Raw genomic sequence first — 27,733 nt, forward strand, 5'->3', positions numbered from 1 at the left:
GTTTTCTCTGCCAAAGCGTCGTTTCTAGCGCGCGTCAGGTGCTCACTTCCCGTGGGGTGACGGGACAAGTGATTGGATGTGGGAAAGGGGGGACGACAGAGTTGTGCAGACAGCAGGTTCCCCCAGGCATTTCAGAGCAGCGCCTGACCCCTGACCCTCCCAAGGGGGTCGTGCCCCTCTTGGGGGCCCTGAGCCCTTCTGGGATGACGCACTCCCTTGGGAATCACTAGCGCTATGGTCAGAAGCACAGGCTTTAGAACAGAGGCCCACCTCGATGTGCCTCTGGGCAGCCAGGCCTCTAAAGTCAAGGAGTGAAGCAAACCGTGGTCAGACTGCAGGGAGTCCTTTGGGCAGAGGCGCGAAGCCATCACTCAAATGTAGAGACGCGGCCCAGCAGAAATGTGCGCTCAGACTTTCCAGATCCTGGCATTATTTACTTTTCTAAACAGGAACTCTACATTTTGATGTGAAACATCTCAATTTTTAAGTGTTGACAGCTGAAAATATTTTTAAAACACACTGAGGGCCAAGAAAACATGCATTTGCTATTTTCTGCCGGTATGTGACCTTCCCTTTAGAATACTATAGAATTAGATGCAAATCCTGGCTACTTGCTAGCTGGCGTCCTTGGCAAGTTCCTTAACCTCTCTGAACTCTAGTGTCTCACTCATTGTAGAGAGAAAGAGTGCTTTGCGGTGTAGTGATCTGTAAGAAATTAACATAGTGCCTTGCCTGCAGAGTCCTTAATTACTATTAAATGATCATGACAATGATGGCCATGATTATATTATTATTAGACTAAACCATATGAAATTGCTGGTATGTACATGGATGTGACCTACAAGACTGGCAGTTTCATGTGGTTATTAATTTTATAGAGTATAATTCAACTATACTAATAATTATATTATCAAGATAAAAATCCTACCCTGTATACATTATTTTATCATTATTAGTAATATTAAGCTTACACACCCACTCCCTAAACACATACCAATGACCCCCCTTTTTTTCCACAGTACCTGTCCTGCTGATCAAATTCAATAGCTTGTTTATTACGTTTATGACTTAGAGTCTGTCTGCCCCCTCCCTGCTCATATATAAGCTTTATCAAGGCAGGGATGTTTTTCTATTTTGCTCATTGTCTTTCTCTGCCTACACCACCCCAGCACCTAGAGGAGTGTCTGACACATAGTAGGCTCTCTATAAACAGGCAGGGAATGAATAGACTTATACCCTGGCCTTCGCAAAATTGAATTCAGTCCACCATGGAGGCTTTTTCCTTCAAGTCTGACTGGTTTGAGGGACGCATTGATTAGAATGATTCTAAGTAAAACATAAATGCAAGTTCTTAGGATGATGGTTTTTTAGGGCTTTGACTCCTGAGCTCAAGGGTAAGACTAGTAAAAAGTTGCCTAAGTATTATGTGCCCCAAATCTGAAAATTCATTTATTTAAAAAAAAAAAAAACACACCTCAATTGAAGAAAATTGACCAGAAGCATTCAATGAGTATTTTTTTCATTTTCTTTTTACTGGAGTATAGTTGATTTAAAATGTCGTGTTAGTTTCAGGTGTACAGCAGTATTTTTTTTTCCTGATGATACACATGAGCTTTGTAGAGTGCTATATTTTTTAAAAGATCATCTATTATATTTGTCCTTAGGCAGAAGGAAATAATTACATTTGTAAGATAACTGTCCTTGGCAGTACAGTATGCTTTCACTGTGTGTGTGTGTTTGTGTGTGTGTGTGTGTGTGTGTGAGTGTGTGTATACACACTCATCCATATATTCAATAGTGAAGCTAATGCAGCAAAAGAAATGACAAGTTTAAAAAGCCCAGTAGTAAAGGACAGGCCTGAGTGAATCCCAGAGGAGGATAAAATGGTGGTATTGTCTTTAGAAGGAATGTCAGAGTAGCCTGCCTACAGAGGAAAGTGCTGATAAGCGGAATGACAAAAGCTGGTTTCATGAGTGATTCCCAGCAGCCAGGGTACACTCCCAGCTGATTGCCCTGCTATTTTCGGTATCCCCATATCATGACTAAATACACGCAGCTTGACTGGAAGCCACAGATATGGTAAGTCCGTGAGGAATGCTGGGAGGTACTAGATTGTTTGTAAGGACCAAGACGTCGTCCATCCTCCCCTCCGCCCACCCTTCCTTGCAATAGTTCAGAACATTCTGACCAGCTCCGACCTCCTCACTAGGAGGTAGGGGAAATCTTTACCTTTCCCAAGGCGGATATTTTTAGATGTGATGCTCTGTCCAAAGTGTTAACTAATTGAGTTATCAGGTTTCATACTTGGCCACAGAGAATGACAGTGGAAGAGGGAGAGAGCTTCCCAGAACAAGTAAGCATATACGGTTGCCGAATGAAATGCATTCTCTTTACAGAACTGCCGTTTTGGCCTGAATGGTTGTGCCTTTTACAAAATGTTTGTTGGCAGATAGGAAGGAAGCCTGCCTCTCTGCACGACGGATTGCCCGAGTTCCATGTGTGTGGGACGATGGGCTGTCCTTTCTTTTTGTTTTGCTGGGGTCTGGATTCTAGGTATGTTTTCCCTCTGATATAATTTGGAGTGTGCTCAGCTCAGGTCCGTCTTAAGAGGATGCTTATTGAAATGCAAAAAAGCTGGTGGGCGATTCGGGGTGCAGGAGGGGCCTAGTGGACCCAAGAATGTAAAAAAGTTTAAATTGTCAGACTTTTCTCAAGAGAAATCTGAGAGCTTTGACACTCAGCCTTTTCTGGTGTATTAATTACAAGGGGAAGGATGGTCTTTTACAGTTGGGGGAGAAACATTATGGAGTTAAAATCTGTTTTTGAAACTTATGTAAGTAGTAGATGGAGGATGTCATTTGGAGGTTGGAAATGTAATTTTACTGTTTTTTAATAGAATTGCCCATAGGTATAAATTAAGTCATCTCATTTAATTTTAAAGAATTAGCATAGCAAGCCATTTCCCCTTACGGGATACTGTATGGGAAAAGGGGGTTACTATTTGGTGTATGTTTATAAAATTTTGACGTACTTGATTCTGAGGGATTCACAAAATTCTTTTTAGATTATGGCAGAGTTCAAGATTTCATGTGATCTCTTGCTTCTACCTGTGTCTTTTCAGTTAGTGCCAGTTTAACCATGAGAATACACATGTACTATGAATAGAAGGGAGAAGTATTTGCTATTAATACAATATATTAAATCCTGAGCATAAGATGAGCATTTTGTATAAAATACTTATAATGACTAGAAGAAGAAATCATGAAAATGAGGACATTGGTGCTAGATCCAACCTCAGGTAGACAGACATGCTAATGGTTTTGAGAAAAGAACTGTCATTTCTTAGTGCTACAAAAAGCAATTCAGAGAAGTCTCTCCCAACTTCGAACATTATTTTAAATGGATTCAGTTTGAATCTTGGTATTCTTGAAGATAGATTAATCTTTTAGCAAAGAGTATTCTTTTATGATCTTTATGGAATGTCACTGTATTCCAGAGTAGACGTTTATGAGATTTTAATTTGAGGGAGACTTTGCAAACATTCTGTGTGCCTCAGAGAAAGGCCTTTCTAGATTAAACACTGAGATTCAGAATAAAGATATAAATGTTGTTCATGCATTCCTGGCATCAATTGTAATTTACTAGTAATATAAGCCTATTGGCAGATGAGTCCTAAAAATCCTGTTATGTCACTCTAAAAATAATCAGCTCCTCATATATGTGGAATCTACATAAGTGGTACAGATGAACCTATTTGCAGGGCAGAAGAGAGACACAGACATAGAGAATGGACGGGTGGACACAGAGGGGGAAGGGGAGGGTGGAATGAATTGAGAGATTAGGATTGACGTATATACACTACCATGTGTAAAATAGCTAGTGGGAACCTGCTGTATAGCAAAGGAGTCTCAGCTCGGTGCTCTGTGATGACCTAGATGGGGGGAGTGGGGGGGTGGAGTGAGATCCAAGAGGGAGGGGTATATATGTATACATAAAGGTGATTCACTTCGTTTGACAGCAGAAACTAACACAACATTGTAAAGCAATTATGCTCCAATAAAAAAATTTTATAAAATAATCAACTCACCCGTCAAAAATTATGAGCTATATTGAAGGTTGAATTTTCGATATGCATTCTGTTCCATTAGCTGTGAAACTGAAAACTTTACATATAATCATAATGACATTTACTGATTACCTAGTGAGACTTGGCTTTGAGGAATATTAATTGCAAGGAAGTTTTGAGCCAAGTGCAAATATAACAAATCTTAAAGCATGTACCTGAAAAACTTTGGCCTTTAGTGAATTAATTAATAAGTTAATTTTAAAAACCAAGATCTGAGATCTGAAAGGAAAAAAATGAATAAAAGCAGACCATCTTTTTTTCTGCCTCGTATCAGAATATATCAACTGAATGGTAAAAGCATTTGATCTCAGCCCATATGTGCAGCATTTTCTGTTTCGGTGGGCATGCTGTTGAAAGACACGTGTAATAAAATGACAGGCTGAATTTGAAATTATCCTGCCCGAAGCAGGGACTCTGGAAGGGTACTGACCTGATAGAGATCACACAGAAGTCCCGTCACAATAGAGTAGCATGTACTCTTGCTGGACTGGGCTTAGTTGGACAATGAATAAGAATTATTCATCTCCTGGTTTCATCTCTGACTTGAAGACTGAACAGTTCATCTGCATGAGCTGAACTATGGATCAAATTCTTGCAAAAAGGGTATAGTAGATAATTACATTTTTTCCAAATGATCTTTAATACCTCTTGCTCCTTCTGTTTGGCTTGTAGTTTCTGTAGTACTATTTAGAGATTTTCTACAAGATTGCTTAGTCGTGTTTTAGGAGAAACTCCCAGTGATTTTACAACTTCTTATTGTGAAACATTTGCAGCACAAAACTTTTAAAAATGTAGATATATGTGTACATTTGCCAATTTTAGAAGTTCTCATGGGTTGCTAATAATCAAGCCTTTATGGAAAAACTAATTTTGCCATAAATGATTGATGAAAAATTAACTCTTAAACTTTAACTTTTAAAGAATGCTCATGGCCAAAAAACAAAAATCTCGATTCTAATATTGAGCAAAGCTCAAATTTAATACAATTTTATTGTACATTTTAGAAGCAGTTAATGATAAGATCTTTCAATAGCTGTGAATTATTTTTAAATCCTATAAAGGTACTTTATGGAAATTGTTGGTATTATTTGATTTTCTATCTTCCAACTTGGTTGTGTTCTATTTCGTATATCTGGTTTTCAGTAATCCATTAATAAATACATATTTATCTATTAGGAGAATCCCTAACTTTGTTATTGATGATTTTCACTTTAGGAATTTGGGGGCAAGTAGGAAAATGTATATAATCAAACTCAAAAAAGGAATCACAAAACCTATCGTTTTACTGTAAGACTATATCGTTTCTTATATCAAATTGAAAATGTTTAGTTATGTAGTAAGTATGATATTGACTTATCAATTAAATTTGTTTTCTTCTGTGATGATACACAGATACTACTCAGTTATAAATTTGGGCAATAACCAAGTTTAAGCAACATTTATTAAACACAAGAATTTAAAATCTGTCATGTCTTTTTAAACAGTCATTCTCTTTATAATGTTAAGGCCTTTTTAGTCACAAAGCAAAATACATTTGCCAACTCTTTTATCCTAATACAAATATTTATTTGTTATATTTTCTTTTTATTATGGTCCCCAGAATATATTGCAAAAGCTAGTAATAAAAATTAAACTATACCATCTAATTAGACTGTTGATAAATATATTATTAGATTATATAACAAATTTCAGAATATATCAGGGACACATATACAATTACTAAGTAATCATTTTTTAAGCGTAAAAATCTATAAAGAATTTAACTGTTTTGTTTTAGCAGCCCCTTTTTACTGTTATATGAAATGAAGGCATAGATGTATGTAGATGTTCAAGATAGACACTTATTTCCAGAGAATAATACTGGGAAATTAATGCCATTTTTCTTTGGCCAAGTGGCAAGTGAGTGATGGGACCATTTAAAAAGTAGGAAAAGTCAATAATGTTAAATCCTGCTTTGTAAAATCTGGGTAAGCTTCAGTTTTCTTTAGTCTTGAAGTCTTGATTATATTATGTTCTAACTCAGCGTCACCCTGATATATTATTTGTTTTGCAAGGTTCTGTAATTCAGTGATTATTCTGTTGTATTTTGAAAGCACTAAGATCAAAAAGATAAATTATACTTTAAATAACACTGTAACTTTTTTTTAAAACACTGTAACTTTTTAAACAGACTGTCTTACTCATCTTTGGATCCTCAGAGTCCGGCACATATTAAACGCTCAATAAATAACTTGTTAGAATTTTGTAAACAATTCTTCATCTCTGAAGAGTGTAGCTTCTCTTCAAAAGAATATTGAATTAAATTGAAAGTAAACTTGGTATTAGTTACATAGATTAAAAGGAGCCAAAAATTTTTCATAAATTAGATTTAAAATAATGTTTGACCTTCTTGCCACCATTTAGTCTTATAATAAGGGCAATTTTCTTAGATATTTCAATATTTTAAACAGAAAAGTGAACTAGTTAACTTTCCATCTTAGTGACCAAAATGAGACTGGTTTTTCCAGTCCAGAAGTTTCCCAGAATACAGGATTGGTATCTAGAGCTGCGCTTACGCAAGGACAAAGTTTCTATAAAGAATTTTCACGCTGTCGTTCTGATATGGTGGCACCACTTGCAATAGGATGTGTTGTTTCTCACGTGTCACTTCCAAGAACGTTAAGTTGACATTCTGAGGGCCGTATTATCCACTGAGAAAGTGTAGTAGCATCAAAGTATTTGGAGTGTGTGGACAGTGGCCCCTTGGAAAGGTCCTATCTAGGAAGAGGGGTAAAGTAAGGTAGCCGAAAGGCAATAAATAGGCAGCGATTCAAGAGATCCTGCTCTGTACTTTGTGAAAATAGCAGCACTGCATTTATTTAGGCTTTGCCTCCCTGCTCATTCATGGCTCTTGCCTATATTATCCTGTTAGGATGTGGTAGTCCTTGGTACCATGAAGTAAGTCTTTGACAACTTAGCCGTAGACCAGCCATTCTCAAAGTGTGGTGCAGGAACCCCTCGGTGTCCCTGCACCCTTCCAGAAGAGCACCTATGAGGTCCCTCCTTTTCTAACTACATTGTTTCCTTGAAGCCAGATTTCATTTGCATACTTTAACCAAAACAACACATGGCCAAAGATTGAATGCTGAGGTAGATATAAGAATCTGTCTTCTATTGTCAGACATTCAAGAGATTTGCAAAACTGCAAAACACTACCAGTCTTCTCACTTTCTGGTTTGTTTTGGAAAGTCTAGGTACTTTTCATGAGGTATATATTTTATGTTACCAGGTAAGAAATGATGTGTCCTTTTAAAATAAAATTAGTAAACATTTGTTTCTCAGTTTTATCTTCTAATATGGTCAGTAGTATAAGTTATAACCCTATTAGTCAAAAGCTCTTTGGGATTCTGAATAATATTTCAGAGTGGAAAGGGACCCAGAGGCAAACAAGTTGAGAAGCACCCCTGTAGGCAGAAGGCACTGTGCACATTCTCTGGCCTGGTTTGTATGCTTAGCTTAGTTGCTGAAGCATTGATCAAATCAGATCAATTTATGAGTTTAGTTCCTTTGCGACCAGTTATGTTCACTTGGCTCTCGTGGTCATAGCCATGGCCAAGCAAGCTAAAAACTTAACTTTAAAAAAATTTTTAAATGGTAATTGTGGATAACATTAATTGAGGGCCATCTGTGTGCCAGGCTATTTCTAACTGCTTTGCATATATTATCTCCCTTAATCTTATCGACAGCCCTACAAGTTAAATTTTATTGCTATTCTCATTTCATAGATGAGGAAGTGGAGCTACAGTGTGTTTAAGTATCTCATCCAGCGTCACACAGTCTGTAAATTGTAGAGCCAGATTCAGAACTGAGGCATGTTGGCTCTGGAGTCTGAATTCTGAAATCATCAAGATATATTGACTTGCTGATAGGAAGGGATGAATTAGGTTAGATCTCACTCCAAACACTTAAAAAACACGTATGACATGCTATCCCTGACTTAGTACCTTTATCTTCTACATGAAGGGCAGCTCCTTAAACATGAGCCATCCTTCCCATGATCCATGTAGTATGTCTTAGCTGTTAGATTATAATATAACTGGACATTTCAAAGTCTCCTACCGTGTTGTGACTACTTATGACTACACTCCATTGGGTACTTAACTTTGGAATAAAGTCTATTCTTACATGTTTCACTTTATATAGTTAAAAAAAAAAAATCCTTCTTTGTCTTTACCACGTGTTTTCATTGTACTTTTAAAAAGATCTTTGGGACATCCCGGCACCACTTGCCTTCTCTCTCTCTTCCCTTTTATTGCATTCAGTGTAAAGATGTTACATCTTTTAATTACAAATCTTGTCCTGGAAAAATGTAAATGTCACTTGAAGAATATTTAAGAATCCCAAATCTATCTATCTAGCCAGCTAGCTAGCTTTGACTTAACTAGTGACTTAACCTTATTTTTAAATTTTATTCATTCATATAAGAACTTAGTTAGCTGTCTTTGTTGATCATAGACTCAAGTAGAAATGAAAAGTTAAAATGGAAAAGAGCAATAGCATTTCAGTATATTGGTTTTAAAAAGAATCAGTAAAAAACATCCTCCCTTCAAGGATCCTGAAAAAAGGCGGATAGTTTCATATACCAGCAAGGTTCCAGCTGCACCAGCTGGCATGCAACATTTTAGGATGATAAATTCAAGAACCCTTCCTCTCACTGGCTAACGCCTCCTCTCCCTCTGGTATTGTGGGTCTCATCCTTCAGTTCCTCTGGGTTTTCAACCCCAGGCCTCTAATTATCTGACCAGGAAGCAAAGTCCAGCATATTGTGATTTCCTGGCTGATCCCCTCCATATAAAGTACATTTATGCACTGGAAGAAAATAGTTACGTTTGCAGCATTGTCTATCCACACTAAAAACCAAGCTATTTATTTCCTGATCTCAAAACAACAACAACAACAAAAACTGTTGGGAAAATGTTCATCTCCTCGGTAATACTTTCTCTTTTCTCCTGGTACCTAGACCAGTATTAGTTTATCACTGTTTTCAGTTGCTATATTTAAAATGTGAATAGTTCCCTGGATTAAATAGTTTAGGACTTGTGCCAATACGTCCTACATAATAAGGATCCTTAGGTATGAAGCCCTGACATCCTCATTCTGATGCATAACATACCAAATAAATGGAAAAATCCCAAACAGTTGATGTATTTTATATAATCCACCACGTGTGATGCCAGAAGTAACTGCTCTGTGTTTCCTAAATGGTAAAGCAGCGATATCTTAGTATCACAAGGTGCGTTTCTAAGGGACTCTGCAATTTGTCATCATGATTGTTGTTTAGCCAAGGTGTGCAACAACCTGGCATTTGTTTTGTAAATAAAGGTGCCCACAGACTCCCAGATTTTAACTGCATAATACTATACCACTGGGTCATAGAGAAGCTTCATCTGACGTCTAAAGAGACAGAGTTGTCTGTTGTTTTTAGCCCTCTTTGTCTGTGAGGCATGGGGCCACACTGGTGAGATGCATTGTTGTACCTGATAGTGTCCTCAGGATGGCTGTGTCGGGAGAGTTGCAATGTGGGTGGGAGGCTGGGGATGGAGAGGTTGGACCAGGTGACCTTGGAAATCCCATTCATCTTAGGAGTCTGGCAGGAAAATCTTCAGCCAAGTCTTTTCCCTAGTTCAAACCATAAAATTGTGCACGAATTCATTCTTGCTCTTGAACCATGAGGTAGTGGGGAGAACATTAAATCCAGAAATCTTAAATTCTATTTTCAGCAGTTTTCTAACTAATCAAGCAAATCGTGCCTGCTTTTGCTTCAGTTTCCTCTTTATACAGTAGAGATAATATGGTGACCTCAACCTAACACGAAAAAACAAGATGTGTGCAAAAAAAAAAAAACAACAACAGAAATGTACCTTTTTTGTTATTGTTAATACAAAGCAAAGCTATTTCTTAAGACTAAGATTTAATCATCCATATATTAAATCTTTGCTTACCAGTGTACTAGTTTGGGGCTGTGTGTCCTGAGATTTAGTAAATATTGTTGAGGTCAGTCAAGGGCACGTACACCACTGACAGTCACGGTGTAACACAATTGTAAACAAAGGCGCAACGAGGTACATGTCAACTGATCTTTCCCTGGGTGAGGCAGCCTGCTCGTGTAAGACAACCATTTCCCAAAGTGAACAGTGAAGTACAGATTATGCATCAAGCATTTTATAGGCAGCCTCACTCATGGGAGAGCAGAAACGAATTTCTTAAAAGACAAGTTCACTTGGGAAATAATTGAGACAGACGAGCTAGATCAAGCACAGCAAGAAAGGAGGAAGGGATGACTGATAATAAGAAACTTTAAGACCCCGAGTGGCTCTATACTTTTTGTTCAGCACTCAGTTTCTGCCTAACAAATGGAAAAATGCATTTGGTCATACATTTTAGAGAGCCTGACATCTACAAAATGGACATGTTACAAACCAGCAGGAACAGCTAACTATGTTATGTAATCTTCCATTGCATTCTTGTTTTAAGTCAATGGGGAAAATAATTCCCTGAAATAAGATGATTAAAATTTCCAAAAGGACTAAATCTTCCTCATAGTAATGTTCCATCTTTGTGAATGAAAATAGAAAAAGAAAATTCTCCAGGGCTGTTCTATATTCTGAATTGCTGAGCACTGAGAGAGCTGCGAATAGGCTTGTTTTTTTCCAAACAATGTGTTACCGTTTCTCTAGTGCTTCTTTGTCCCCAGGGATAACCAGAAACATGTCTAAACATAGCAGAGATATCAAACAAGCCTGGTAATGAATATACCTGCAAAACAGACTTTGCAGAAATTATTTCTCCATCTGTGGCTATTTCCCAGGCTTACTTATTTATTTGGATCTTTATTGTTTCAGAAAAACCAAAGATAAATATTTTACAAATCTTAAGGTAACATGTCCCTGTGGTATACCTTCACTCTGATGTGAGTCAAGACTGACTCACCCTGTCCTAAAATGTCCTTGAATGGAATGAAGAGTTCATTTGGTTTGCGTTTTAAACTTCAAAAGTATTTTAGATAAAGAGCTACACCTTGTTCCACAACTTGTGTGAAGTATTGTGGCTACAGTAGAACTTTCATGAACACTTTTCCATTTTTGTTCACTGGGGAAATAAACCATTTATTTGCCATAAGCTGTAAGAGTGCTTTCACATCATTCAGTATCAGAGAGCTTTTAGGGAAAGTGGGGACTCACCTGTCATTTAGTCAAATCATTCTACTCTATCAATTTCCTAACATTATTTATGGTTTCTACCTAACACATAATAGTGTCAGGACATAATCTGTGTCTACAGCACACTAAGAGAACCTGCAGCTTCTACTGTGTGAGGAAATTTATTTAAATGAAAGTTTTAAGTCCAAATGATTTGAAATTCTGCTCCAAGCTAGTACAGATCAGGACAAAAGATTACTATATTGCCCTCATGTTATTAAAACATAGAAAACTCTCCCCCCCTGACACATATGGGTTTTATATCCCTTGGGAGGCAGGTGAAACTGGCTCTTTAAATCCTACTTTGTATTCTCAGAAAATTTCAGACAAACTCAAATAAATCCTGTAATGCAACTGAATAGAATCAACCTTACGTTGAGAAATATTGGAAATACCCACTCGCCCACCACCGATAACTGACGTGCTTTTTTTTTTTCTATGAGAAACATCTTTCCTCTCTGTATTTATTTTTATTTCTAATCAGTCTCCAGGAGAATTTTTAGGGCTCTGAATTCTGGGTGAGAAAAGATATCATAAGGGGCCTGTATTCTGGGTCTTCTTCTTGATGTAAACCAGATCATAATAGACAGACTTGATGAGAGTGGATTTATCGGCATGGCAAGGTAAATCTGTATTAAAAACAAAACAAACCAAAAAAACACTGCCTTTATAAAAACAAAAGCCTGCCAGCACTGTATTTATTTTTTTTAAAGGATTCCCATTCCCCTCTACCTAAAGATAAAGGTAGAAATGCTGCTTTGCCTCTCAGTTTCGGAGGAGCTACTGTGTGCAGACGCCCTGGCAGGTTTGAAATGTACAACAGCAGGGGCCTCCCTGGCAGAGGTCCCAGTGAAAAGATGCTAACCATGCCTAACATGTGTTAGGGGACAGTGACCTCATTTTCAGGGATGAACTGACGTTACTTCCAAGCAAAATCCCTACAAACAAAGGCAGCCTTGTAGCAATAGGAAGGAATCTGTGGATGCAGCCCCTTGCACTTGGGGTGGTTTTGATAGTGGTGATTACAAATGTAGATAGCCGTTAGGAGCATTTTCCTTGCTGGGTAAGCCCCCAGCCCCTCGTATTCCTCCTCTTCCCACTTTATGGATGGAGAATGCTGGTTTATTTCCAATAACTAAGTAGCACTTAAATAACAAAGAATGAAAACTTCTTCTTCTTCTTTTTTTTTTTTTTTTTTTTTTGGCTGTGTGGCATGTAGGATCTTAGTTCCCTGACCAGGGATCGAACCCATGCCCCCTGCAGTGGAAGCACAGAACCCTAACCACTGGACAGCCAGCAAATTCCCCAAAAAAGAATGAAATCTTAATAACAACAGGTCTTCCCTAAATAAAAGGTTTCAAGTTTTTCCAAATACTTGCCATGCAAAAGACACACACATAATTTCCCTTTGTTTAATATCTCTATACCCCACCTCCAAACACACACCTAAAATGTATCTATTTGCTGACATAATACTCCTTTGGGGGAAAAAAAGGAAAAACCAGTCTCCCAAAAGTCTGAGGTTTTTATTGACAGGAGGCAGACCGTTGCATGAAATTCACAGTTGTTTTAAGTTGCGCAGTTGGTCGCATTCTTTTGAAACTGGTCAGAAATTAGATCACTGTGTAAAATACCTATGAAATATCAGCACATGATATCATACTCTAAAGTCACTGGAAACTTTGAATGGGTACTATCTGAATGGTTATCATCCAGGGTATAGCAGTGATTCTGCTCTAATCTAGTGAGAAAAAAAATCCATCCCTTTTCACTCTCTTCCCACTTCATGTGCTTGGAAGCACCATGGCCCCATATCTGATCTCAAAGCCTGAAATGCAGAAAAATGTGACTCTCAAGTCACTCGATTTGTTTCCATTGAACACGGTTTTATTCCAGGTAAACACACTGGGTTTGGATTTTGAGAAGTTCCACAAAGCAGCTCCATGTCTGTTTCAAAACTGTAATTGACACTGAAATCACTAATTAAGGAGCAATGCCATAGAGGATTTGGGGTTCTTGATAAGCAGGCTCCGACCCTGTGTAAGTCTCCTTCCTGATGGAGAAGAATTTGCAAATCTGTATTACTTTATCCATCAAAAATTACTGCTAATGCTGCCAAGAAAAGCTTCATAGCTTTCATTTCTGCCTGTAAAAGTTTGCTTTAAAAAGGGGGGCCACAGAAAAGTAAGAAAAAGGGGACGAGAGGCAAATATGAAAGCCAAAATTTACAAATTCAGCGTTGAGAATTTAATCTTTTACATGAAATTAAAAGTTGGTCAGCGGATCTTCAAAAGGCCTCTCATAGCACTCCCTTCTTTTCCGTTCTGTCTGCTGTCCCCTCCCCGAAATCTCCAAATCAATAGAGCCATATTTTTACAGCAACCTAATTCAGTGGTGCTTGCCTCCATTTGTGTATTAGAATCACTTGAGTTGTGTTGATCAAAATGTCCCATCTCAGACAGTTGAATCTCTGGTTGGGACATAAGTGGTTTGACTGTTTCTTTTTAATCTTCCCCTGGAGATCCTTGAAGGATGGTGGATTGACAACCATTGACCCACAGATCTTTTTGTCTTCATTTCCCCCACCACATTCTAATCTGCCATCTTGCTGGGCTAAAATATAGATTTAATGACTCCTTTTCACTCTCTAAAACCCTCATTCTCTCCTGGTATCTTTAGGGTGAAGTTAAATCAGATTTATCTGCCACTCCAAACCTTCTGTGAACCTTTCCTTGGCTATTCTCCCCAGGGGACTGTCCTTTTCAGTAGAGATTGTCTATTCACCATTCTTTCAACCATTCCATTTCTGAATCTCTGGCCACTGCTCCCTCCTTCCTGTCTCCACTGACTAAGTCCCTTGTTGAAGTCCTGCCGCCTCCTCTTACCTCTCTTCCCACCTGTATCCAGGATGCAGAAATGCTTTTCTCAGGGAGCTTCTATGGGCTTTATCATCTGCTGCAGGTTCTTCTATGAATTCTCATTCCACGTGCTGCCTCCAGATCATTGAAAGACAAAACTGCATCCTTAAGGTAGAGGCCGAGTAGACATTACTCCTTAACTGCTGGGTATTGAACCCTTTATTGCGTATGAACTGTTTAATCCTGGTGATGGAATAAACGATGGAACATCCGCTTTGAAGATGTGTTTTAATAGCAAAGATATTTATGACTTCAAGACCCAGACTTGTGGATTTCACTTTCAGCACAACCTCCCAGTGAGGTAAACCATGTGGATTTAAGAAAACAGATTGATTGACCTTCTGGGTATGTCTGCATAAATACACTGGTACCGCCATTCACATTTATATTATTACATCCAATATGAGAATTTTAGAAAACTGTGCTCTTCCTGGGCCGTATTCTCTGATGTGTGATCAGAAACCAGGCAATGTGGTCTATTGGATCTGGTCACCTAGATAAGAGATTATTACTTGTGGAGATTTTTATTGGAAGAAGCTTTATTAGAGGTGTCTTAGAACCTTCTTGAGAAGTAGAAAGCATGGTCAAATAGAAGGCCTTTTATTTTTTAAGATAAAAACATCTTTTTATTTTGGGGAAGCAGATGTCATTTTTAAATTTTTTTATTGCAGTGTAGTAGATTTACAATGTTCTGTTAGCTTCTGCTGTACAGCGAAGTGAATCAGTTACACATATACCTATATCCATTCTTTTTTAGATTCTTTTCCCATATAGGCCATTACAGAGTATTGAGTAGAGTTTCCTGTGCTATATAGCAGGTCCTTATTAGTATCTAATTTATATATAGTAGTGTGTATATGTCAATCCCAATCCCCCAATTTATCCCTCCCCCAACGCTTTCACCTTTGGTAGCCGTAAGTTTGTTTAGAAGGCCTTTTTTTTTTTTTTTTTTTTTTTCGGTACGCGGGCCTCTTACCGCTGTGGCCTCTCCCGTTGCGGAGCACAGGCTCCGGACGCGCAGGCTCACGGGCCCAGCCGCTCTGCGGCACGTGGGATCTTCCCGGACCGGGGCACGAACCTGCGTCCGCCACGTCGATAGGCGGGCTCTCAACCACTGCGCCACCATGGAAGCCCTAGAAGGCCTTTTTGTATAGCAGTAGTTCTTGGGTTAATTTTTTTAAATGGTTAGTGGCCAGGAATCATAAAGTTATTCATATTTGTTAAACATTTGATTTTTACCTTAAGCCACATAAATGCATCGATACATTCATTTGTCAAATGTGGGAGGTGAAGATGAGGACTCTTCACTGAGCACAGAGCCGCTGACTGGAGTCCAGGTTGTCCTCCCATGGTTCCCCACACTTTTTCTGCGAGTCTCAGGTTCTCTGTCTTTAAAGGAAAGCTAGAAAGTAATGTAATCTGACTTCAGAGTTTTTCCGAATTTTTCTGATTTGTATTATCTTCCTTTCCAGTCATGTCATCTATATCTGACTCACCAGCGACATTTTTAGGAACATCTTTCTAATGAGTCTTTCCAAAGCATTTAATTTCGTTTTCATAAAAATACTCTTTCTCTATATACTGTTTCGCAGCTTAAATAATACCTAATTAAGTTACATGATGATAACATCCAGAACAACTGACATAAACATGGTAGAGGAAAAAGAAACAATTGACTACTTGTAGGAACGGGTGGGTGTGGGAAAGGTCTCCTGTTTTTGTGCATGGGTCCTGTCGGACAGAAGGAATGGTAAGCGAGGGAAGCTGGTTGAAAGAACAGTTCCCACGCTCTAGCTGTACTTCCCTGGATGTGGCATCACACAGACCTGAATTTGAATTCTCGTTCCAATGCTGTGTGGCTGTGGAAGATGATGCAGCTTCTTGAGCTTCTGTCTTCTCATTGAAAGCACAGAAATAGCAAATGGTGAGGATCATGAAATAAGTTCATCCATGAGCAGCGTCTAGCCGAGTGCTTGCCTGCCTCTCCTGTGACTCTAAATAAATGTTGCAGCTGTTTCTTTCCTTCTTTTCTTAGTGAATCTAAGTTCCTTTTTGCTCTTTGATAAGTCTGGAACATTTAGCCAAGGAAGGCATTAGATACTAGGGGTTAAGGCCAGAGCTCTAAAACCAGGTGGACTTGAGTTCTAATCCTGGGTCTGCCAGTTTCTAGAAGAATGCCCTTTGGAAAAGTTGCCTGACCTGACTTTTCTAATCTGTAAAATGTGGGTGATAATGGCACAGACTTCACAGACCACTGAGAATAAATATGTGGCAATCAATGAACATGCCTTGTGTGTTATAAGTGCCCAGTGATTGTTAGTTACGTTACCATATTATTAGATACAGGACACTTAAATGCTTTATGATTCATTAGGCCAACAGAACGCAGACTTTACCTGCATATTCTCTCTTTTTTAAAAAAAATCATTTTATTGAAGTATAGTTGATTTACAATATGTGTTAGTTTCTGGTGTACAGCAAATCCATTCAGATCTCATATTCTTCTCCGTTATGGTTTATCACAGGATATTGAATATAGTTCCCTGTGCTATACAGTAGGACCTTGCTGTTTATCCATCCTATATATAATAGTTACCATCTGCTAATTCCAAACTCCCAGTCCTTCCCTCCCCTACCTCCCACCCCCTTGGCAACCACAAGTCTGATCTTTGTGTCTGTGGGTCTGTTTCTGTTTCGTAGATAGATCCATTTGTGTCATATTTTAGATTCCACATATAAGTGATATCATAGGGTATTTGTCTTTCTCTTTCTGACTTTACCTGCAGATTCTCTCTGACAGTTACACCTAAAACAAAAACATTGCTCCATTGGTGATCCCAGCAGGCATATTACAAATCAGGCCATATGCCCAACGTGAATGAAGAAACCAGAATAAACTCAGACCCACTCCTTCATCTTCTCTTCACTTTTGGAGAACTTCTAATTCTGTCACTAGGCTCTTTCTTTAGTGAAATGAAGGGGGAGCAAGAGACTAGAGAGGATACGAAATGGACTTTTTTTGTTCCCAATTAAGTTAGTGTAGGTTTTTGTTTCTCAAGGAACAGTTAGAGCACTGGACTCTGCAAGAGATGAGCACGTCTTCATTTAGCGTTTCCTGAGAGTCTGTCACGCAGAACTCAGCTCTGAGCAGGACGTGGACTTACCCTAAAAGAGAATAGAGTCCATCTTGAGGTGACAGCTGGTATCTAAGCAGAACCAAGTGCTTTAGGAGCCTGGAGAAAGAAGGGCTCATGTCTGGTGTTTATCAGGGAAAATAGCAAAGATGCAGTGACATTGGAGCTGGATCTAGGGTAGAGTGGATGAATCTCTTGGTGGGGGAGGGGAGCGAGGGGTGGCGGTGAGCCTGACTGCTGAAGGGATGTCGTGGGTGATGTCACAGTACCGGGGACTTATGGAGCCTGTTGAGAAATCATAAGCCTTTGTGGGATGGTCAGCTGTCTAGATTGCCTTCAAGATCAGTATTTGTGTTTTAATTTAGGCTGGAAGTGTTGGGGGCAGGTTTTCAAGGGCCTTAGAGACTATGCCATAGGAATTGATTGAATACTATGGTTTAAAAGCAGAAACATTTTTACAAATGAAGCATGTCATCACACGTTAATATATAAACCAGATAAAAGTAGATCTACTTGGGCTGACACTGAAAATAGGCATATGGAACTCTGCTTACTTGGCCTTACTCTTTTTTTTTTTCCTTTTTATTTATTTATTATTATTATTATTTTTTAGAGTATAGTTGATTTACAATGTTGCGTTAGTTTTAGGTGTACAGCAAAGTGATTCAGTTTTATATATACATATATTCCTTCTTTTTCAGATTTTTTACCCATGTAGGTTATTACAGAATATTGAGTAGAGTTCCCTGTGCAAAACAATAGGTCCTTGTTGATTATTTTATGTATGGCAGTGTGTGTATGTTAATCCCAAGCTCCTAATTTATCCCTCCCACCCATGTTTCCCCTTTGGCAACCATAAATTTGTTTTTGAAATCTGTGAGTCTGTTTTTGTTTTGTAAGTATGTTCTTTTGTATCATTTTTTTTTTAGTTAGATTCCACATATGGATGATATCATATGATATTTGTCTTTCTCTCTGGCTTCACATGGTATGATAATCTCTAGGTCCATCCATGTTCCTGAAAATGGCATTATTTCATTCTTTTTAAGGCTGAGTAATATTCCATTGTACATATGTAGCACATTTTCTTTATCCATTCATCTATTGATGGACATATAGGTTGCTTCCATGTCCTGGCTATTGTAAATAGTGCTGCAATGAACATTGGGGTGCATTTTTTCGAAGTATGGTTTTCTCCAGATATATGCTCAGGATTGGGATTGCTGAATCATATGTTAGTGCTATACTCAGCCTTACTCTTGACCTCAGGATTCGTGAACCCTAAGGCTCCACAGAACCTCTGCTGTTGAGGAAAGAGCCTGGGCTTATTATCAAGCAGTTATGGGTTTCAGTTCTTGCTGCCTACTTATTAGCTGCATGACCTTGGGCAAGTCACTTACCTTTTAGGAAACTCAGTTTTTCACATTTGTAATGAAGATTCCTATCTTGATTGAATTGTTAAGAAATAAATAATAATAAAGCATGTATAATGATACAAAATAATATATATATAATGCTCAGTAAAGTCCCTGACCTGTAATAGACCCTTATTAATAATGCAGCTATCATCCTTGTCATAATTTTCTCAGAGCTCTCAGTGGCTCCTCACACTTTCTTGAATAGTGTTCAGTGCTTCTGGAATATTCAGCTAGAGACAGCAAGCTGACTACTACCTCCTGGAGGTTTTTAGATGGATCTGGGCATCACATGGCTAGGGCCCAAACTGGGCAAGTAGCAGGGTGAATTTTTTAAAAAAAAGATTATGTGTATTTCCAGCTGTAAAAAAAGTGAAGATGTTAGGGTAATGATAAAAATAAGTCTTCTGAAGTGTACTGTGAACTGGCACAGAGGTAAGGGATCTTTAGAGGTGAAAAATGACATGAAATCAAGGGCCAGTTTTACTTGGCTGCGTAGACACAGGACATGGGAGACCAAGATGGACAGTCTAGTGAGAGCCTTCCAATAAGCTGGACCCCAAAGGGTGTAGCTCCCAATATAAAAGGTGGCCAGGAAATAAACCCACCGCATAGAAGAATAGAGCAAAAACTTGCCTGTCTCAATTTGTTAACAGAAAGAAAGAAAAAAATCTCCCCTGAGAATTTGTAACCACAAGGAATCCCTCATATCCATACCAGTTTGAGGTATAAATTTATCTATTTTTGTTTTTGTCTTTAAAACAAAAACAAAAATACCTCAAGGCAAGCATTTATTTCAGAAATAATCTTGGGTTGATAGTGCCTCTAGGCAACTGGCAGACACAATCTAAAATCCCTGTTTGGCAGATGGCACTGTTAACCCAAACCTTAAAGTATTCCCAAAGATTTTTTTTTTTTTTTTTTTTTTTTTGCCATACACGGGTCTCTCACTGTTGTGGCCTCTCCCGTTGCGGAGCACAGGCTCCGGACGTGCAGGCCCAGCGGCCATGGCTCACAGGCCCAGCCGCTCCGCGGCATGTGGGATCTTCCCGGACCGAGGCACGAGCCCGCGTCCCCTGCATCAGCAGGCGGACTCTCAACCACTGTACCACCAGGGAAGCACCCAAAGATTAATTTCTAAGGACTATGAGCTCACAACCAATCATCACGAACTACAGAAAGTGTAAATTGGTACCATCACTTTGGAAAACAATTTGTCATTAACTAGTTAAGTTGAATGAGCACATGCCCAATGACCCAGCATTTATGATCCTAGGTATATACCTTAGTATCTTGCCTGTGTGTACCAGGACTGGTGCCATAATGTTCATGGCAGCACCGTTCCTAGTAGACTGAAACCAGGAACAGCACAGTTAACAACTCCACAGTGCATAGATTCTGTTATAATCACATAATGAAATCTTCTGCAGCAGCAGTGATAAATCTACCACAGGTACACATGTCAACAAGGATGACTCTAATACAGCATTAGACAAAAGGAACATGTCACAGAAAGATATATATAATGTATGATTATATATAATGTATTATATATGATTATATATAATGTATATATATATCATAATGTATACATCATAATGTATGATTCCACTTATAGAGAGTGCTAAGATAGCCAGTTATATCATATTTGGCTTATCAAGGTTTATGTAGATGTTAAAACTATAAAGAAAGTCACGAGAATGATTAACTAGAACAGAGGATGCCTTTGGAGAGCCAGTCAAGGAAGGGCTCATTGGAGGTCTACAAAGCTGCTTGTAACTTTGATTCTTGAGCTGACCAGGTATGTGGGCATTGCTCTTACGATTTTTCTTTAAACTGTTCATATATGTTTTATGCAGTCTTTTGTATGTATGATACACATTCTGATAAGCACTTTTTAAAAGGAAGATGGAAACTGTAAAAGCCCCCAGTGACAGAATATTTGATAGGATTCGTGTGTGTAATTTTCTGGGAGGGTTTGAGGGGAATAATGAAGAAGAAAGACATACTTAAAGATTCATGCCTCTCAACACAAGAAAAAAAATTATAACTATGTACAGTGATGGATGTTAACTAAACTTATTGTGATCATTCTCAATATATACAAATATCAAGTCATTGTACACCTAAAACTAATGTAATGTTATATGTCAGTTATACCTCAATTAAAATAAAAAAGATTGACACCAAAGTTGCATGCCTGAGGGGTTAGGATAATCTTGGGACCTTTAAATCGAAATAAGGAGATCAGGGGAGTTTATTACTCACATCTCTGCCATGGGTAGTTAGTTGCAGTGACAGAAATGTGTTCTCAGTAAATGTTTGTTGTTGCTATTGAGGTGAGGAAATTGTGAGACCTGGAAATGGAAATGTTTTAGGATAGATACAGATGGACACAACGTAGATATAGAGTGTTAGGCATACAAAGAATTGTGGAAGTCGTGATAGTGATGAAATCACTTTGGGACGGCGCGCAGGAAGGAAAGAAATGTGAGATCTGAAAATGGAAAAGGCCCATTTTTCAGTGATGGGTTGAGGCAGTGAAGAACACAAAGGTGTGAACAAAGAGTTGAGAGAAGCTAAAGCGAAGATGTTGAAGAAAGAGAAGGTGATCAGTACTGTCCAATGATTCAACATTCAGAGGAGAGAATTATAATTAAGTAATGGGATTTGATGATTGGAAGGTCATTGGTGATTGCATACAGAGACTTTATTGATTAGTGCGAGACGCCATATTGCTAGGGACTCAAAGATGAGTTATCAATAGTATTAAGGATATAGAAGCAGTGAGACTAACCTAAACCAATCCTTCAAAACGTTTGATATTCACAGAATGATTTTAAAATAAAATCATAATCATTTACTGAGTGCTTGCTATGCACTCACCCTGTTAATTACCCTACATGAACTCATTTCATTCTAATAATAGATTAGTTTATCACCATTTGACAGCTGAGAAAACTGAAGCACACATATGTTAAGATACTTGCCACAGGTAGCGCTGCTAGTAAGTGGAATTGTTGGGATACAGACCAATTAACCAGTCTACCACACTGAGAAACAGACATGCCGTGCATGGGTGCTAGGTAGAAGACTGGAAGGAAAGGGGCTTTTTGATTGTATGTATGTAGTTTGTTTGGTTTTTTTTTTTTTTTTTTTGGCGGTACGCGGGCCTCTCACCTCTGTGGCCTCTCCCGTTGTGGAGCACAGGCTCCGGACGCGCAGGCTCAGCAGCCATGGCTCACGGGCCCAGCCGCTCCGCGGCATGTGGGATCCTCCCGGACCGGGGCACGAACCCGTGTCCCCTGCATCGGCAGGCGGACTCTCAACCACCGCGCCACCAGGGAAGCCCTGTAGTTTGTTTGTTTGCTTTAGGTTTAAGAAACACCTGAGTATGTTGGTAGGCCGAGAACAGGACACCAGTAGAAAAAAAGAACCTGAAGCTTACAGGAAGGGTCATCTTCCCTTCATATGGTTCCCAGATAGTTGGGAAGATGAGATGTAGGAAAAGGATTGGAGAATTGGTTGATCCCAGGTATTAATAGGCCTCAGAGACTGCTCCCTGTTGTTTAGAGGCAGTGGAGCAAAGCTCTGTTAGGTACTCACTGAGTCACCGGTCTGCATTTCTTCTGGCGAGATACTCTTAGCCTGATCTTGAGCCTTGAACTCAATGAAGGGATTGTGCTCCCGCAAGGATGTACCTGAAGTATTGCCTAGATAGTTAATTCAATGGATGAATGAACAGATGGACAGATTGATTGATGGAAGATGAATGAACTAATTAACCAAGAGTTACTGGGCATAGACTATTGACCAAATGTTTATTAAGCCCTTTCTTTTTTTCTTTTTTTTTCCTTTTTTCTTTTTTTTTTTTTTTTTTTTTGCGGTACGCGGGACTCTCACTGTTGTGGCCTCTCTGGTTGCGGAGCACAGGCTCCGGACGCACAGGCTCAGCGGCCATGGCTCACGGGCCTAGCCGCTCCGTGGCATGTGGGATCTTCCCGGAACGGGGCACAAACCCGTGTCCCCTGCATCAGCAGGCGGACTCTCAACCACTGCGCCACCAGGGAAGCCCTAAGCCCTTTCTTAAAGTAGTGATTAATAGCCTTGACTCTGGAGTCAGACTCTCTGAATGTATTCCCTGCCACTCACAAGCTGTGTGTCTCTGCAAAAGTCTTTCATGCTATAGCCCAGTTTCCTCATCTATAAAATGGAGCTAGTAGTGCTTACTTGCATTCGTTTCTTAGGGCTTCCATAACAAGCCATCACAAAGTGGCTTTAAACAATGGAATGTATTCTCAGAATTCCCTGGCAGTCCAGTGGTTAGGACTGGGCGCTTCCACTGCTGTGGCCCAGGTTCAGTCCCTGGTTAGGGAACTAAGATCCTGCAAGCTGCACTGGACACAGCAAATAAATAAATAGGGGACTTCCCTGGTGATCCAGTGGTTAAGACTTCGCCCTCCAGTGCAATGGGTTCAGGTTCTATCCCTGGTTGGGGAGCTAAGATCCCACATGCCTTGCAGCCAAAAAACCAAAACATTAAACAGAAGCAATATTGTTGCAATATTGTAACAATTTCAATAAAAACTTTAAAAATGGTCCACATCAAAAAAATCTTTAAATAAATAAATAGATAATCAATCTTTCACAGTTCTGGAGGCCAGAGGTCCAGAATCAAAGTGTCCTCAGTGCCACACTCCCTCCAGAGGCTTTAGGGGATAATTCTCCCTTGTCTTTTCCAGCTTCTGGTGGTTCCTGGCAGTCTTTGTCTTGAGGCAACAATACTCCAGCCTCTTCCTCCATCTTAACATGGTTTCTCTTATGTGTCTGTGTCTCCTCCTCTTTTTTTGTAATTGAGATAGAATTGCTATATAGCACTATTATTAGTTTCAGGTGTACAACATAGTGATTCTATATTTGTTAATCTTATCTTGTTATTAGGACATCAGTCATTGGATTTAGGGCCCATTCTAATCCAGTATGACCTCATCTTAAATAATTATGTCTGTAAAGGTCCTATTTCCAAATAAGCTCATGTTCTGTAGTTCTAAGTAGACATGAATTTGGGGCGGGGGGCAGCATGATTCGACCCCACTATACTACTTCATGGAAATATTATAAGGACTAAGTTAATATAAGTACTTATACAATTATTACATATTTTATTAAGTGACTAATGATATAGTCAAGTGCCAATAATATAATTAAGTTAGTCTAAATGCTTGTAATAGTATGTAGCACATAGTCAGAGGTATGAAGTATCAGTTATTCCTGAGGTTGGCACTCAAGAAATGCTTATTTTTTTCCAGTCACTGCTTTTTGCTGAATAATACCAATATTCAGTACAGGTGAAAATTCTGAGTTAGTAGGTTAATTTATAATGATGTTTGATTCTATCCTTGAAAAACTTTCCTTGAAAAACACAGAAGGTTCATATTTCTTTCCTGTCTAGTAAAATTACTAAGTAGACAAGACATCAAAGTGGCAAAAGACACTTTCATTTGCCAAGTTATTCCTTCAGATTTTCATCATCTCAGCAGGGAAATGAAATGATGACCAACTTACTCATATTCATTTTGTACCAACTAACTCCATAGGCAATGGCCTCCTCAGTATGACTTTCCATGTGACAGTGCTCAGCCTCTCATGGGACCTCATTTCCTTCCATAGTAATTTGTCTACAATTGACTTTAAGGAGACGTTGTTTGGATAGAATGTTCCAGATTAAAAACAGGCTGTAGCCTGTGTTAAGAGTAACCCCTAGTTACTTGATGGAATGATAGCTAAGAGATGCAACACATTGATATTAAGCCTAATATCAAAATATTGTATATATTTTTAAGATTAAGGAAATAAACAACAGTATATAGGTACTACAGGCAGAATCTGAAAAAAGAAAAAAATGAAGACTCCATTATTTATCCTGCCAATGAAGCAGCACAGTTTGGGAAAGTGTAAGGGTGAGATGAAGGCCAGCGAGCGTTAATTGGTACCACATCTGTTTTGTTCTCCACCATACAGCCAGATGTTGGCATGACTAGTTCAAAATTGATGTTCAACAAATATTTGTGGAAGGAAGAGGTGGCTGTGTGGCTTGCAGGTGGTTGTGACTAGAAGGAAGATCTTAGTTCTTTGTGGGCTGTAATAATTGCATTTCCTAAGTCGTCCTGTTTCTTCAAGGCAGTCTTCGTTTCCCTCTTCCTGCTTTTTCTTTGTATTTTCCTCTTCCTCTCCCTAGACTTTTTCTTTGAAGTACAAGCAGTGGCTGATTATTATGTATTGGTGTATTGGACATGTCTGCACGTAACAGAGGGCCGGGAGAAATGAAGAAAATAAATCTTTGTCCTTTTTCTTCTTCCTAAAGTTCTCAGGTGATAAATTAGCTACCTCAGAGAATTATTTGATACCAGGGTTATTGGCTGAAATAGATATAGGGAGGGTATCCACCAGAGAATTATCATTAGAGCAGGTGTTCTTAAACCTAAACCTGTGAGCAGGCTTAGCAATCCTGAGCCGTATGAAATAGCGGGGAAATTGTGTTTGCATATGCATGTTTGATGTGTGTATGCAGATTTGATGTGTGTATGCAGATTTGATGTGTGTATGCAGATTTAGAGTATGTATGCAAATTTGGTGTGTGTATGCAGATTTGGTATGTGTATGCATATATGTGCAATTGTTGAAGGAAAGGAATTTATTCGTTAACTTTTGTTAGTCTCAAAAGAATCTGAGCTCCAAATAGGTAGGCAACCACTGAAATAGAAGATTTGGTTTATATTGTCTGTATTTTGTTTTGCTTTAGAGTTTCTGGTGGGAAAATTCTGAGAAAATGTGGGAGAAAAATGACAGCATGTAGCAATGCCAAACTTTTCAGATCTGGAATCAATTCAGGGGCTTTCCTTGAATTCTGACACCTCTTTTTGAACTTCTTTAACTGCTGTTTTTGTGTACTCAAAGTCAGGGTTTGGGGTGCTTACTTAATTCACAGTTATTATCTTTGGCTGTTGAAATATCCCAGCAGACTAATGTCATTTGTTTCCAGAACAGCGTCAGAGCCCTTCTGGGCAAATTCCCTGATAAGTCACTGAGCTGGCACAAAGAAGATGGTATTTTATGGTACAATGACCCATCTTTGCATAGCTAATTTATTTCTAACTGAACTTATAAACCAAACAAAAACTAACCTTCTCCAAGTACCAAAGCTGTTTAAAGAGTGAATTTTATTTTTCTTTAAATTTCTGGAAACTTTGGTTTGTTCTTTGATTTGAACCAAATCTGTGGTCTTCCTCTTACTTAACTCTCTGCCCTGATTAAATGATCTTCATGCTTGACTCAAATCCCAATTTTACTTTATCAGCACCTACATGTGTTCCCAGATACCCAACTCATGGCTCAGTTTATGCTCTCTGCTGTTCAGCTTTGTATCATAGTAACTTAAGTAACTGCTGTTGTTGTTGTTAATAAAGCCTCCTGTATTGTTCTAGGAAATAATCAGTTATTTCCACATAATTTACTTATTTGTTGATTCATTCATTCACAAAACATTTATAGGCACCTGCTGTGTGCCAGGGATGCTTCCAGCTGTAGAGGAAAGAGAAAGATGGATGTTATACATATAGTCACTGCCTTGTGCTAGGTCAAGGCATATGGCAATGCAGGCAAGCCAAAGATTTAAGACTTTTGAAACCTACAGTCTTTCAGCAAATTGGTTTACCACTTATTTAGAGCAATGGTTCTCAACAGGGGCGGTTTTACCCTTCACCCTGGGAAACTTGGAGACATGAAGACATTTTTGGTTGTCACAAATAGGAGATTCTACCTGGTTGGTAGATGCTGGAAATATTGGTGAACATAGACATTGAACAGGACTGTCCCCATATCAGAGAATTATCTGAATTATCTGGATCAAAATGCCAATAGTGCTGAGGTTAAGAAGCCCTAATTTAGAAGAAGCAGTACTCCTTCAGAGAGAGGCACACTGCTGTACATGGGAAGGGAGGAGACCCTGAAGACAGTGCCCTTTTTCTTTGATGTCTTGAGCAAGTCAACTCAGCTGAATTGACCCGCACCAGAACCAAAGATCCTTCTGAGGGATGGGATTTCCTTCGTGTCAGGTACATTTCCAGGGTTCAATTAGTATTCCTCAAATTGGCATCTTGGTGGCTTTCCAGTTGCCTGCCCCTTAAATCTGCCTCTGCTTTTTCTTAAACGGCTTACAGTTTAGGGAAGAAGGACAGTTATACCAAAAACTATGATACTGGGTGATAAATACCAAGAGGGCTCAATGAAATCAGTGCCTTGTGAGCTCTGAGCAGTTAAGCTCTGCCTGGCGGTCTGGGAAGCCTTTACAGATGAGGTGGTAAGTGAATGGAAGTTTGAAGGACGTAGTTGGCAAATGGCTGAAAGAAGACACTTTCCTCTTTGAAGCCATACCCTGCATGATTGCATTTATAACTAGTGATGTTTTGGGCGGCCCTTTCAAGAAAATCTGCTTCTGTATTGTTTTACATGGAACAAGATTCCTTTACAAATGGTACAGACTCAACTTTGCAGTCTTTCTTCTCATCACCTTCTTTCTATTAAAAAATGTCCAATAGTAGATGATTTCAGCTGCGTAATTGTAGGTATTAGAGTTTAGCAGTAGTTCAGAGTTGTATGCTTTCAGTGAATGAATTACAGACTTGACTTTTGTTGTTTTAAAAATGTGTATATATTTCTTTGAACCTGCTAATGCTTCTGATAAAGTTTTCTGCAGGCTGTGGATTTAGCTAGCTTGAAAATATATAGAAATTATGCTTCACAAACTGTGTAGACGTTTATAAGTGAATGCTTTTCAGATACAGTCTATGTTCCAGCACATGGCTATGTCCTGCAGGAAAATACAAGAGAATATCATTACCCA

At 38.9% G+C, this 27,733-nt stretch overlaps 1 protein-coding gene across 46 annotated transcripts in view; it reads left to right on the forward strand.

The window, feature by feature from the left end:
- ANK3 (ankyrin 3) overlaps positions 1-27,733 on the forward strand; it is a 518,594-nt gene that overhangs the window by 262,842 nt on the left and 228,019 nt on the right. For 3 of the 46 annotated variants that reach the window (XM_067025573.1, XM_067025578.1, XM_067025579.1), the window contains exon 1: positions 2,156-2,353. The exons of 39 other annotated variants lie outside the window; for them this stretch is intronic. In XM_067025573.1, the coding sequence (XP_066881674.1) occupies positions 2,318-2,353 (36 nt within the window). In that variant the 5' untranslated portion in view covers positions 2,156-2,317. Of the gene's footprint in view, positions 1-2,155; positions 2,554-4,568; positions 4,730-27,733 lie in introns of those variants that run through there. 4 more of the 46 variants (XM_067025570.1, XM_067025575.1, XM_067025567.1 and 1 more) reach the window with 3 other exon arrangements.

The sequence above is a fragment of the Kogia breviceps genome, chromosome 2 (genome assembly GCF_026419965.1).
Source record: "Kogia breviceps isolate mKogBre1 chromosome 2, mKogBre1 haplotype 1, whole genome shotgun sequence".
In the NCBI taxonomy this organism is placed as follows: Eukaryota; Metazoa; Chordata; class Mammalia; order Artiodactyla; family Physeteridae; genus Kogia; species Kogia breviceps.